General features: G+C 34.3%; 1 protein-coding gene across 6 annotated transcripts in view; it reads left to right on the forward strand.

Annotated features, from left to right (window-relative positions):
- Positions 1 to 15,724, forward strand: part of SCN3A (sodium voltage-gated channel alpha subunit 3) — a 112,855-nt gene that overhangs the window by 50,790 nt on the left and 46,341 nt on the right. For 3 of the 6 annotated variants that reach the window (XM_060302340.1, XM_060302341.1, XM_060302342.1), the window contains 4 exons: positions 5,101 to 5,385; positions 11,248 to 11,595; positions 12,639 to 12,771; positions 14,115 to 14,353. In XM_060302340.1, the coding sequence (XP_060158323.1) occupies positions 5,101 to 5,385; positions 11,248 to 11,595; positions 12,639 to 12,771; positions 14,115 to 14,353 (1,005 nt within the window). Of the gene's footprint in view, positions 1 to 5,100; positions 5,386 to 11,247; positions 11,596 to 12,638; positions 12,772 to 14,114; positions 14,354 to 15,724 lie in introns of those variants that run through there. The other 3 variants (XM_060302343.1, XM_060302344.1, XM_030852565.2) reach the window with 3 other exon arrangements.

Genomic DNA, 15,724 nt, shown 5'->3' on the forward strand with positions numbered 1-15,724 from the left:
GAAATTTTTATAGTTTTATGTTTTGTATTTAGGTCAATGACCCATTTTAAGTTAATTTTTGTGTAAGGTGGTGTGATTTATGTGTTGAGGCTTTTTTTGCATATGGATATCTAATTATTCCAGCACCACTTGTTGAACAAAATATCTTTGCTCCACTAAACAGCCACTGAACCTTTGTCAAAAATCAATTGTCCATATGTGAGTGAGTCTATTTCTGGATTCTATCCTATTCAATTGATTTGTTTGCTTCTCTTTGTACCAAAACTGTACTCTCTTAATCACTGTAGCTATTTAATAGCTACAGTCTTGAAATCAGATAGTCTTTTTCAAGACTGTTTTGACTATTCCAGGTCAAATATATTTTAAAAATGTATAGCTTCATATGAGTTTTAGAATCAGCTTGTCAATTCAGCATGGATAGTTTCTATTGTTATGTCTTCAAATTTATCATCTTTTCTCCTGCAACACTGGATTTGCCATTAATCCCATCCACTGTATTTTTCATCTCAGACATTATAGTTTTCATCTCTAAAAGCTTGATCTGCATCTCTTTTATATCTCCCACACAGCTAACATTTTGAACATACACAATACAGTTATAATAACTGTTTAGAGTCCTAAAGTCCTTGTCTGCTAATTCTAACATCTGTGTCAGATCTTGGTCAATTTTCGTAATTTATTCTTCATTTTTGGTTACATATTCCTGATTTTTTTTTGCATTTCTGACAATCTTCAATTAAATTCCAGACGTCTGAAACTTTACCTTTTGGGGTGCTGGATATTGTTGTATTCCTATAAAAATTCTCAATCCTTGTTTGGGAGCATAGTTAAATTATTTATAAACAGTTTGATCTTTTCCATCTTCAAACCTTTGAAGATTTGTTAGGTAGAACTTAGAATTTTATCTAAGGCTAATTATTCCCTACTACTAAGTGAAAATCCTTCTGAAAATTCTACCCAATGGCCCATTCATATAGTGTCTTCAAAACCATTGTTACATGTATTTAGTCTGTTTTAGTGGTTGTTTCAGAGGAAGAGCAAATCTGAGCTGTTACTATATCTTGATCAGAAGCAGAAGTCCAAATAACTTTTGTGCATAGTGATTTTTTTCAGATGGATGTTTCCAAATATTTGAAGCATTATTCAAATGTCAGTAAATCCTTGGAATCTTCGTCTTACCATTGGGTACAGAGCAGTATCATGGTTATAGTTTATTGAGTTTTATGAGAAAAGCCATAAACAAATTTGGTGATTCTTGAAAATCTTATAAAGTATACATCATGCTTGCCATAAATTTCTATATTTCAAGTATCTAAGAGTTTATTCCAGATCACTACAAATAAAACACATTTGTAAGATAATGAAATAAGATAGCTATTTGCAGGGCAAAGAATTTCTTCATTTTGAAGCTTAAATAAATGTTATAGGAAATAATATACATGTATACATAGATAATGCACAGTTGTATTTTAAAGCATTGGATTATTCTATTATCATTTATAAGAACAGACAAAGCGATGTGCTTGAAAATACTAAACAGACATACAGTACAGGGGTAAGAATGTACTCTGAAATTCAGCCACTTTAGGGAAAATATGGCATCAATTAAAAGAGTATAATCTTTTAAATTTAGCAGTAAAAGTGCACTATGTCTAACAGAAGTTTAAAGAACTTAATTATCTCTATCCTAATTAGGTCAGCTAAAAAAATGTCAGTTCTTTTCACTTAAAAGTCAGTTATTGGATTACAGTGATCAAATCATGATTTGACTCAGCTTTAGCTTCATACACAAAAAAAAATTATACTGATTCCAGGGTATCTTATCCCAGTGTTTTAATATTGACTGGGATGGCACAGGACTAAGTTAATTTTACTTCCTTATTGACAATGCAGTTGGCAATGACCAATAAATAGCCAGTGTTCAAGGAGAGGAGGGAGTGGAGGCAGGTGGGGGGGGTGGACTTAGTCCACCCATGAGATCACTAGTGCTCCAGTGTAATGTGAGTCTTGCTGACCACCTCTGACTCTTCAAAAGCTACTATCTAGCTAATGACTTCATGAAGCCTAGCATCATTTCCATTTTTATTTAATAACTGTTGAAGGACCTCCTAGTGCTAGTCATTGTTTAGACATGAAAAAAAATTTTCGTATTCAGCTCAGTGGATTCACAAACCAAGTACAACTTTAAAAGACAGAGAGAGAAAAGCCAACAAAGAAAGAAATGCTTTGTCCTATACCGTCATATTTGTGTTCGGCATTTAATTTGTGATCTTTAAACGTCTAATAGTGCCCAACATAGCATATTCCATAGCAGTATATATTGGTCTGATAGGAAAAATTTAGGAGTAAGCTTTGGGGCAAAATTAGAAATAGTGGCATTTAAGAGATCCAATATAATTAGGGGTAGAATTGTAATAAGTATAGTTAATGTCTTGTAGTTTTAAAATGGGATTTTAAAACTGGATCTTATGTTTACAGTGAAGTATAATCACACATAGTCATGTGGTTTTATTTTTTAAGGACACACAGATACAGTAAGTTATAGAGCCTATTTTGAATCACACAGAAATGATATAAGAAAAAGCAAATGTTATTCCCTGTGGAAATATTAGCACATACTTGTTATTTGTTACAAGAGGAATTCAGCAAGGCAGTTGTGAAAGTAACCCTATTAGTCTAAGTAAACAGGACACTGGCCATGTCACAGAGCTGGGTATAAACAGGTACACAGACATGGGAGGTGACAGGAAACATCTGCCTTTGAAAGGGAATTGGCAAATCCCTGGAAGTGGAACAAGTGACAAATTTGAGTTAACGAGTGACACAGAAAATGTGTTGTGTTGGGAGGTTACCGTTGTTGCCTTGCAAATCTGTTTGGTTTTGAGTTACTCCAACTGTTACCCATGATAGGTAGGGAAATCATGTCTTATGCAAAACAAATTCCAGAAGTGATTTAAATGAACTGAGTTTCAGAATTATGGCAAGGGAATATTACCACCACTTCCACGTCCTTTGTTCCTGATGACAAACAAGCCAATAAATTATTAGCACTATGTGTTGTGTGTTTCTGCCTATACAAAATGGAAGGGAGAACTGACTTTATTCGGATAAAAAGAAATATATATATATATATATTCATTCTTTCAAGGAGTGGTGTATATTATGTATCTCCTATGTATCAAGCACTATGCAACTATATTTAACTTGCTACAGATTAGTACTTCATTTATCCACTTTATTTTACACATTTATATTAAACATTCATATTTATAAAGGGCCCTTAATATTTCTCATCTTTCATTACTGATGATATTAAAAGTGATACTGATGATCAAGAATTCAATAAAATAATCTGGTTATCTGATTATATGCAATTCTATAAGTTCTGAATTAAAGTTTCATTTAAATGTTAGGCATTGTCCTATATCGAGTCTTAGATCTGGGTTTCCATGATGAATATAGTATTCAATATAAACATTTTATGTGTTGCTTAGCCTAACACACATATTTAGTACTATATGTAATGCTATAGTTCCCATCCCTGGGGTCATGTTAATCTCAGAGAATTTGTATCACAGCACCTTTAGTTTTAAACCTTTTTTAAAATCTTTAGTTGAGATGAGATTCAGAAATGGAAGCTACTTAGGAAGGTTTGCTTCTCAAGGAGGAGGAAACATAAAGCACAACATGTTGTCAAAGCATTCAATATGAGTTTTATCTTCTTTTCTAAAATATGTTTCTATTATACAGACCATTCTGACACATAGTTTTTATGAGATCTTAAAAAGTCAAGTCTAAGTATGTCTTGTTCTTCCCCCACCCTCACTCAGTGTCTAAGACAACTGACAGCACGATGCCTTTTTTCGCCTTAATTCACCAAATATTGACTGAGTCTTTTTTTACGTCAGGAGACAGAAGAGGCAATGTGCGCGCGCGCACACACACACACACACACACACACACACACACACACACACACAAATGACAGAATTCCTAACTAGCTTAGAGTCTAAGTGGAGAAGATAGAACAAAATGGTAGCTATATTAGATTTGTTTGTATTCAGTAACGACATATGTAAAGAGTTGAACCAATATTCTCATAATTTAATCATTTATGTTTATAAACAGGAATATACTTAATGAGAACTCAGCTTTGAGTTTCATATCTTCTCCAGTTTGGTTAGATCAATTCCCATCTAAAACTACTATTCATATAAATAAAAATACAAAACATCTGGCATGCCATGTTTCACCTCCGACCTGCTGTGTTTCTTTAGTAGGTACAGAAATTCAAAATGCTTAAGTATATTTAGTGATGAAATATGAAAAGAAAGTATTTCAAGAAGTACTCATAATCCCTTGAATGATTATTTCAGGTACTTACTGACTTATATGTTAATCATTTGTTACTATTTATAATAATAATAAATAATATATAAACATTTAAAATTTAAAGCTAAAAGTGCTATCTAATAAATTAATCATGTTAAACTGTGAGATTAATATGACCCCAGGAATGGGAACAATAACACTGAATGTGATTCAAATAAAGGAAGAGGATCAACTAGCCAATACATTCCCACTACTCCCATCTAGAGGTAAAAGAGTAGACACTTTAAATGCTTTGAGTTCACAAAAAAAGAAAAGAAAAAGACTTTTGTCCTAGATTTAGAAGGAAAAAATACCACTAGGTTGTTCACAATCACAAGTGGGAGGAATAAACCTATGGATGGAATTGGAATAGTAATCAGACCAAGAACCACCACTTAGAGAACATTTGCTTTTAAAGTGTAGAAGATATTTTTAAGAGAGCAGTTGTTCCCTGAAATGAAGCTAATCTCAACAGAGTTTTTAAAAAAAAGACCCTTCAGAAGATGTGCCAAACCAGACTTTTCTAGTCTTAATGCATAAGCTAACATATTGCTTTATACTATTTAAAATTGTCATTATTAAGTAAACTCTCTTGTAGTAAAACACAATGAAATGACCAGAAGACATCATTTTCACATATAGTTAATAGTCTTAAATAGCAACATTTGTATCACATTCAACTGTTCCAAAGTTGTATGTTCTAAATAATGCCTGGTTTTGTTTAAACAGGCAGTTGCAGCAGCAGCAGCTGCTTCAAGAGATTTCAGTGGAATAGGTGGGTTAGGAGAGCTCTTGGAAAGCTCTTCAGAAGCATCAAAATTAAGCTCTAAAAGTGCTAAGGAGTGGAGGAACCGAAGAAAGAAAAGAAGACAGAGGGAGCATCTTGAAGGAAACAAAGGAGCGGGAAACAGGTTTCCCAAATCTGTATCTGAGGACAGTGTCAAAAGAAGATTCCTTTTCTCCATGGATGGAAATCGACTGACTAGTGACAAGAAATTCTACTCCCCTCATCAGGTATGGTTTTCTACTAAGTGCTCCAGTTTGTTTTGTCATTGTTGTACTTTGGTATATTTTTTGTAATACCTGATTTAAATGAGGGACGGGGAACTAACATTTAATACGATTATTTAAATTTATACCCTAAAGTGTCTTTAAAAGGGACTTTTATTAAATCATTAATAACTTTTATTTTAAGGTAATCAGTTTTAAGCATTGCACTATTTTGAGACCATTTTCTTAATCAGCTTTTTGAGGAAGTGGGGGAGTGAAAACTATCTATCAGATTTTTTTCTTCAGTGAGACAGTTTTGTAATCCCTTGTTTACCTTTTCCATTTTGAGACCTCAGATGAACCTACTTTTTTTGTATATGGGTTTCTGCCTTTATTATCTGAGGTTGTGATGCAAGATATGTATGAATTTTGAAAAGAAATGTCTCTGGATTTTTGCTTTTATCTTTTTTTAAAATAAATTTATTTATTTTATTTATTTATTTTTGTTTGCATTGGGTCTTTATTGCCGCACGTGGGCTTTCCCTTGTTGCAGCGAGCGAGGGCTACTCTTCATTATGGCACGTGGGCTTATCACTGCAGTGGCTTCTCTTGTTGCAGAGCTCGGGCTCTAGGCACGTGGGCTTCAGTAGTTGTGGTATGCGGGTTCAGTGGTTGTGGTGCATGGGCTTAGTTGCTCCGCAGCATGTGGGATCTTCCTGGACCAGGGCTCGAACCTGTGTCCCCTGCATTGGCAGGCAGACTCCCAACCACTGTGCCACCAGGGAAGCCCTGCTTTCATCTTTTGATATGAGAACTGTACTCTCATGAGCTTCCATTGTGCTGATATGGTGTCATGCCTTGATACATTAGAATGAAGTTATGACCTAAATGCTCTCGAAGAGAACTAAATTAAAGACAGTCTGTTTTTGCTCTGATTTAATGCCAAGTACCCAATTCTTCAGCATATTTTCAAGTCAAAGAGGGAAAATAGTTTCAACTCTTTGTTTATAAGTTTTATCAGTTGCATAATGAAGAGTAAATAGTTATGAAATCTGTGATAAGTACAATTATGGCTTTGAACCCTATCTGGTTCCATTAGAATTTCATGGGCTATGAATTATTAACTCTTCTAATTATATTAATCTGTGTCAGAATTATGTCCTAAAGATAATGCTTTGAGAGACACGTTATATAATTAAGTTAAATCAAAAAACTGTACATCATCCAAGGGGTCTTATAAAAAACAAATATTTTTGAAAAAATGGAGTGATAAGCACAAAATTCAGTATAGTGTTTAGCTCTTGGCTGAGGAAAATGCATATGCTAGTTAACAATGGGTGTTTATTTTATAGTTTATATTGAATATGTAAGAATTTTAAAAAGAAATAAACTCTATATTAAAACTTATAACTTGAATTTTCATATTAGGACAAAATATATATGCACACACAAAAATTTATAAGACAAAAACCATTTCCCTACAGATAATGCCAGTATCAAGAGATCCAACTATTACCTTGCATAGTACAAATATAAAGTATGGTATTACATGAGTATAATACATTTGGGATTAACTTGAGGCTCAATAGGCCAAGTTAATTTCTCAGATTAGATTTTTTGGCTTAAACTTCACTCCTGATATTTTAGCATTATTAAGACCATTAGGAGTCATTAAGATTAGGAATATTTGATATTATAGCATAATGACTTAAGGCTTATGTTCATATCTCCACTCCAAATTAGTTCTGTGACCTTGAGTCACTTGTACTTTGTAAAATTTCTGTAAAATGGGGTAATAATGTCTACCTTAAAGAGCTGTGGGTGCTTAAAGAGTTCTATATATTAAGCAATATATAGAAACCCTATGTGACAAATAGTAGAGCTCTTATTAAGTTAAAATGGGTCATTGAATTACAAATTAGGAAAACTAAAATTTTTTGAGTAGTTTCAGTTATCACAAATGTATACACATAGTAGTAATAATTACATGAACATATTTAGGTGTTTTGAAAATAGCACTATTTCCATCATTGTTTCATCATATAATGCTCAAATAAAAGCTTGTGGATCAGTTCACTCAGCCAAAAGCTTGTGGATCAGTTCACTCAGCCAATCCACACTGATCACCTACTATGTGGAAGAAAGAGTTCTAGAAAAAAATCTCAATGAACAAAACAATATAATTCACTGACCTCATGGAACTTTATACTAAAGGAAGAGATAGACAATAAACAAGATAAGTAAGTTATAGACTATGTCAGAAAGTGATAAGTGCTATGGAAAAAAAAATAAAGCAGGAAAAGGGGATTAGGAACACTAACCGGTGGTACAAAAAAAAAAAAAAGAATTTAAATAGGGTGGGTTGGGAAGCCCTCACTGTAAAGGAGAAATCTCAGCAAAGATTTCGAGGAGGCAAGGAGAGAGGCTATCTCATCAAAGAGCATTTCAGGCTCACTGAAGAGCAAGTGTAAGGCCCTGATGTGGTAATATGCCCAGAATGTTCAAGAAGCAGCTGGAAGGCCTCTGTTGAGTGAACCACAGAGAGGGAACAGCACAGGGAAGTTAGCTGAAAGCCAGAGTTTAAATACTAAAAACAGAATTGGCATATACCTACGTTATATGTAGTTCATTTCATATTTGTAAATAGACAGATAGTGACATACATAGAGGTAGGTAGGTAGATAGGGAGAGAGAGAAAGAGATGATAGGATGATAGACAGATAGATAGATAGATAGGTAGATGAAATAGATAGATAGTAGATGTTGCAAAAGAAAAAGAAATCGCCTATTAGCATTGATAGTTACATATCCCAGTAAAGACAGGCAGAGAGCATCACCACAACTCACAAGCAAAAATATACCAGAAGCATTTTACAGTGTCTGGTTGTATAAACAAACTCTCTAAAAGGTAAGAGAATCAGTGGAGGTAGTGGGGATAGGAAGCATAAGATGGATATGGCATAATGTTCAACACAAACATATCTTCTAACAATGTTAAGGCCAAGAAGCCATAAATAATGGGTACCCTGTCCTCTACTAACATAAACTTTACATGTTATTTTATATTTATTATATTATTTTATTCTTAAATAGATAATACATGTTCCTAGACAGTATGAAAAAGTACTTAAAGGCATACAATGGAAAGTGAATCCCCCCAAAGATTTTATCTATGTTGTCTGGACATGAGGAGACTATTTTAAACCAGAAGCTTTATAGCTAGAACCAAGTGTAGTTGTTGACTTATTGAAAACATTGATAAGCTACATATATTTAACTTGAAATGCTATTAAGTGAGTATTTCCAACAAATACTCACTTTACATGCTTCTACTAGAACATCTTCAAATTCCCTGCATCTTCCATTTTGACATCCCATTCCACTTCAGGTTCAGTCCCTACATGCAGGATTGTGTCTTACACACCTAAATTCTTCTATTTTCCCTTTTGTTACTGAAAATTAAGAAAAAGAGTTCAGATTTACCTTCTTGGAACAAGGCAAAAGAAAAAGATGCCTGGAGTTTATATTTTGGCATGCCTGAGGCAAAGAAAGATGGCCTTTAGGTCCTTAAAACATAAAAGCTTGTTTTCCGTAGAGAAAGAGCTGCCACAGCTGTGGGTATTCCCTCCACTCTGCTGCATCTTCTAGTGTGTTATTTTTGGTTTATTTTCCCTCAATACTATTTTTGCTATCTTCTTTTCTCAGTTTCTGTTGCCTTGAAAGCTGTGCTCACACCCATTATTATACTTTCCAAAGAGTGCATAGAAGTTTCAAATAAACCCAAGGATCTGGAACGCCTTTGAAAACAGCCTGACATAAAAACATGCAAATTAAAGGCATGTACCAGATACGTTATGGATGTACACACATACCACATACTCCCAACCAATACTGTGTATACAGATTTTCAGTTTCCAAAGACAGTATTCTAACACAGGTATATTAAGATGATTGATTGTATTGAGCCATCCTAGGAATTAGTGTAAGACAATGTTGGTATTCCTCTTAGTGTAGGGTGAGGTCCACCTGCATTAGAATCACCTAGAATGTATGTTGAATACTCAGATTCCAGAGTCCTACCCCCTGTTTACTGAATCCCAATTCCAGAAAGCTGGGACCTAAAAATACACTAAGGTTTCAAATATGAGTCTGAACATACAAATATCATATTGATAATTTAAATTGAGTCTGAAGAGATTAAAAACATTACCATTCCTTATTACTGAGAGCTGAATTAATGTCTTCACAATGTCTAATTTCTTGATCACTTTGATGACTGGAAAATTAGTCTAACTACCGACTGACATTGGGTAAACAAACCTTCTGCATGAACTGAGTATCACATACACACAGTCTCAGGCTAGATAAGCTGGGCAGTCAATAATTCCTGTGAATGTTTCTAACCAAATCCAAAGCAATAGCACATTTCTCAATGAATAGTATCTTTCCAGAACATCACTGAGACAGATGGCAAAAAGATTATTCTAGTGCTTTGCAGGCAGGGAAAAGCCATAAAAATAAAACTAAAAATGGGGCCTAAGAAAATCAGCATGACCTAATTAGGCAGAGGGACCAAAAATAAATTTGAGGGAGTCTGCCTTTCTTACATTTTTTTCCACTAGAATTATTTTCTTTGGTTTTACACCGAAGCTTGGAGGAAGAAAGGGAAAGTCCAGGCATGTTTCCTGCTGGCATATGGATATGTATGCGTATGTATGTGTATGTATGTATATACGTTACCCTGGCTATGCAGAGAGATAGAACAGGCCATGAGAAACTGCTGGGGGTGAGAGGGGAATATTGGAAATGTCATTGTTAATGAGGAAGGTAGCAAACAAAGATTCTGCAAGAGAATAGAGATGTTTTTGAAAACTCACCAAGGCTAAAATAAACACAGAATTATTTGATGCTGCTGATTTAAAGTCCATTGAAAAACTGGAAGAAGGGGCTTCATGCTAAATCCTCATTTTCAAGTACCAGAAACTGTTTGCTTGATTTATTCACAAACAAATATAATTTTAAAAGTTTCTGAATCATCCAGTTCCTTTTAATAAAGTTAAATTGAGATTAGAAGGATAAGCTGTCTTCTACATCACCCTTATTGGTAAAGTCATGTGTAAATGTCTTACTTTTTTAAGGCAGTGTTAAATTTTAAGTAAGAATAGTAATTTATACAGCAATTTAGGCATTCTCTCTGTTGTGTTTGCTATGACATATATTCCCTCAAAACAGGTGAATCATTAGTAGCCATTTGGGAAACTGTTAGCAAATTTAGAAGATAGCATCATATGTTAAGTTTTGTGACTTTTATGCCCATGTGGATAGAGACAAGCAAGTCCAGAAAAAAAAAGAGTAATTTCCTTTTAGAACTCAAAATAAGAGAATGGAGAGATAATGGTTTCATTTTTAAATCATTATCCAAAAGTAACATATTTGGTACAAATATTTTAAATTTAAGCCAACAGTCTCACTGAACCATAACTTGTTTTCCAAGTTGTGTGCCCTTTCAGACCATAGCATTTAGGAGTGAAAGCCACCTACCAAAAAGAATCATTTGTCCTCTCCAGCATCAGGTTCTGCTCCTAGAATATTACAGCAACAAAATCCACCTCACAGTACTAGAGTGAAGATTAAATGAAGTGGTCACGCACTTAGTAGATTGCATATCAGAATTCTTAATCAGAAAAACTACTCTTTTATACTTAAATTTGCATTGTGGTCTTTAATAAAAATATCAAAACATATGAGTTCTCTGCAAACTTGATTACCTGTGTTTAAGAGCAAGACTATTCTAACCCAAAAGCAAATAGATTCTGTAATATTAAGACTTTTATTAAATAGTTGTGTCCCCCATCCCAATTCTTTTCTTCCTTGCTCTCTCCTCAGTCTCTATTAAGTATCCGTGGCTCCCTGTTTTCCCCACGACGCAATAGCAAAACGAGTATTTTCAGCTTCAGAGGTCGGGCAAAGGATATTGGTTCTGAAAATGACTTTGCTGATGATGAACACAGTACATTTGAAGACAGCGAGAGCAGGAGAGACTCACTGTTTGTGCCACATAGACACGGAGAGCGACGCAACAGTAACGTTAGTCAGGCCAGTATGTCATCCAGGATGGTGCCAGGGCTTCCAGCAAATGGGAAGATGCACAGCACTGTGGATTGCAATGGTGTGGTTTCCTTGGTGGGTGGACCATCAGCTCTAACCTCACCTACTGGACAACTTCCACCAGAGGTGATAATAGATAATAAATTAGCTCTACTGACATTATATACCAATTTTAAATTACCAAGGCCTGGGCATTTTAGCCTGTTATACCAACCTGCTTCCCCAAACTGAAAGTCCTTAAAAATAATATATGATTTATTGAATGGAAAACAATAGGATCTTTAGAACCAACTAAATTGTGTGGGACCATTAACTTCCAAATGCTTTAGGTTAAAAGAGCCCAGTTTTTAGAGACTGGGATGAAACTCGTATCTGCAAATTCAGTCGACCTACCAGCACAAAACAATGGGCACTTTGACAACCAAATTGCTATTATAGATGTTTGTCGACCCAGAATTGTATAATAATCTATTCATATTCTGGAAATTTCATATACTTAAAATTCAATATTGTAATGACCAATATATTGATAATGGGCACTTTTCATACAAGTGTCAATATTACAGTGACTCTAAAATGTTTTGATGTCTATTAAATGACTCTAAAGTGTTTTGATTTCTTATAGGATGGCATATAGAAATAACTAAAGAAATCTCAGGAAAGCACACACATTTCATTGTACATCTGTGTTTGTGCATGGGAAAAAATTGGCCCATATATGTCAATATTTTCAATAAAGCCTCAAAGATAATAATTCAGCCTTAAGACTATATAATACTATTATTTGTTTGGGGGGAAGATTGATCTGATTATTAATCATTGAGATAAGTTAAAATTCCTTGCATTTGAATGAAATGGAATAATATATGACTTTGGCATGCTTATGAAAATTTTCCCTGAAAATTCCAACAGGTAAACTAAAATATTTCTGCAACATAATTGCCTTATATAATTACATCCAACTAGTAAATTCTTGTTTTAACCCTTTAGGGTACCACCTGTGATTTTTTTAAGTATTTATAACTTAATAATAAATTTAGTATTTTACTATTACTTGAAAATTGTTACTTGGGAAAACTGCACGTAGCATGCCTTTCCAGAGAAATGCTATGTTGTGTTGTATTATTCATTGAAAAGGGTGGTTTGAGCCAGCAGTGTTTGGTTTGCAGGGTACCACCACTGAAACAGAAGTCAGAAAGAGAAGGCTAAGTTCTTACCAGATTTCAATGGAGATGCTAGAGGATTCCTCCGGAAGACAAAGAGCCATGAGCATAGCCAGCATCCTGACTAACACAATGGAGGGTAAGAAGAAGGTCATGGGATAGTCAGCTTCCTATGATTATATACTTTATGAAACTATTATTTATTCCCATAGAATTACGAAAGTCAGTTACCCAAGATCAAAATTGTATAATAGACCTAAGTAGATAATATATGGAATACACTATTATCACATTGATTACAAAAACTAATATTGTCCTTATTTCTTTTTAATTCTGGTTCTCATCTGAAGAGTGATATTTCACCACTTGATACCTCATCAGTGAGGATTTATCCTTATATTATCCTTAAGCAATTAGAGTAAAAACTTGCCTTTTTAAGTTTTAGAAGCACAAGGAAACATCTCTTTCAAGCTTCAATCTGTTGTCCAGGCATGGAGGTAGTGATGGGTTGGGGAGGCATATGAATGAGTTGGAGGAATCAAAACCTATGCTCCACTTCGACAGGGACCCTAAAAAAAGATTTTTTCCTCCATCTTCCACATACACAGAAACCATTACATTCCTCCAATGAACAGCTGACACAAATATTTGTTGATTTTGATACACTGGAATGGGCAGCAACAATTACTTCCTTGTTCATTCATTAAGTCCCCATTTCTTCAAGTTTGGAGGAATATTATATTAGTACTGCAATTTTATAAATCATTTATAAGTCATATCTAATATGAATTCTTTAGAAAACTTCAATTACATTTTGTATCTTATCCCATTGGCGTACTAGATATACAAATGGGCATATAATAATTATAATAGGTTTCACCCATTAAATTACTAGTGCCTTTTTAATATATTAAGCTAAAATTCTGAAAAATATATGAGTAATTATGAATAACAGAACTAGATTTGGCTCTAAATCTATATTAAAAAGAAGGGCATACTACATTCTCAGTGTGTGGAAGATCAATGCTGATGTGGAGACAGAGAGAGGAAAGAATGGGTCACACACATTAATAAGGATCACAGCTTTAGACAGTATTCTTAAAAAGGTCTTTCAAAAGAATAATTGTTTGATATATTTAATAATTCTAAAAGCTTACTTTAAAATTCTGTTTTGATAAAGAAAATATAGCAATTTAATGACCCATTACCTATTTAATAGATAATTATGTTAGTTTGAGGCAAAATATTAAATTCAAAGTATTTATTTTCTGTTTAATTAAAGGAGAAAGTCTATTTACTTGACATTTTTTATGAATATATTGTGAAAATATTTAATGGGATTGTCTTCTCAAGTCTGTTAAACTAATATGAACTTCCAACCCCAAGTAGAAGCATCAATTTTATCAAATAATGTATAATCTGCAACAACAACAATTTGTTTTTATTGTTATTTACTACTCTTACTCTTTATTGTTCCTCCAGAGCTTGAAGAATCTAGGCAGAAATGTCCACCATGCTGGTATAGATTTGCCAATGTGTTCTTGATCTGGGACTGCTGTGATCCATGGTTAAAAGTAAAGCATCTTGTGAATTTAATTGTTATGGATCCATTTGTTGATCTTGCCATCACTATTTGCATTGTCTTGAATACCCTCTTCATGGCCATGGAGCACTACCCAATGACTGGTCAATTCAGTAGTGTGTTGACTGTAGGAAACCTGGTGAGTTCATTTGATGTTTACTTATTTACTTTGTCAGGGATGGGGCAGATAGACCAAAGAAGAAATCCATTTGTGCTGTGTGGAACCCCCTAATTATACCGTCTTTCTTCATAGGAAGAAATATCTAAAGGAATATTGAAGGTATTCTCAGTGATAAGGTCTAGAATTCGGGTATAAATGCTGACTATTGAGACCAACATCTGTGCTGACTGATCATGGTGTCTTACCCTTTGTAAACTTGTTAAAATCTTTACTGTCATTCTTGCTGGAAATATAGGCCCAGAGAAACAATGACGTCTAATTCTGGCTCCACAAGCATGCAGTTTTAGCACACATAGCTTCTGAAGAAATCATGTTCTTTGAAGAGAATACATAAGGATTGATTTCTGTGCAAAAGAGGGCATAGTTGTTTCAAATTGAACTTCTTAATAAAATGCTTCAGTAGAATTCACAGAAGAGAAGAAATAGTTGATAAAAATGCATTTGTAATTTAGCCACATTTTTGGTTCAAGTTACTTGGGCAGACATCTGTGTATGTGCATGCTGACTTGTACATTTCCTCCTAAATGTATATGAAGAATCTGAAATGGATGAACAAATAAGAAAAGAATTTACATAGTTTATTAATCAAGACCTTTTTTGGCACAAGACAGAAACAGAACTCAAACTAGCTTAAGAGGAAAGTCTTTTTGACTGACTCATGGAATGGAAAGAAAAAGATGAACTACCAAAACATATGAAGGGTAATTTTGCAATTGGGCTTCAGGATGGGCTTCAGGATATCCTTTAACCAAGGGACTGGATATAGTCCAAACATTCATTGCATCTTTTCTCTGTAGGTCAGGAACATGATCAGCCATAGCTCATTGGTTTTACATCTTGTAACCTCTGCACTGGAAAAAGACTGGATCTCTTTTTCAGTTCCAGCTCAGACTCTCGTGATAGGATTCTATTCAGCATAACCTGGGTCAGATGCTCACCTGTGGTTTCATCAGCATTGGCGAGGGTGGAGTCATGTGAAAATGGCAGTCCTTAGGAATTACACAGGTGGAGGAACTATTCCCAACAGAAAGAAGAAAGCGAATACTGGGCAGACAGTTGCATAAATGTCTACTCCAATAAGAGAACTCAACTTCACTGCATTATAGAACACCCACCAGATTCTTGACACTTTCTTCATCTTTGACACCTGTGATACTGATTGTTTTTTCCAGTTTCTCCTTCATCGGAAGGAGATGATTTCTCCTTCATCTTTCCAATCACTCTATCTCTGCGTCCTTGTCTGGACTTCTCTTCTTTTACCTAGTAAGGCTATGTTTTTCACTCAATATTACTATGTACTCAACAACTCTAGGTATTATCTACAATTAT

The sequence above is a fragment of the Globicephala melas genome, chromosome 7, assembly GCF_963455315.2.
Source record: "Globicephala melas chromosome 7, mGloMel1.2, whole genome shotgun sequence".
Classification (NCBI taxonomy): Eukaryota; Metazoa; Chordata; class Mammalia; order Artiodactyla; family Delphinidae; genus Globicephala; species Globicephala melas.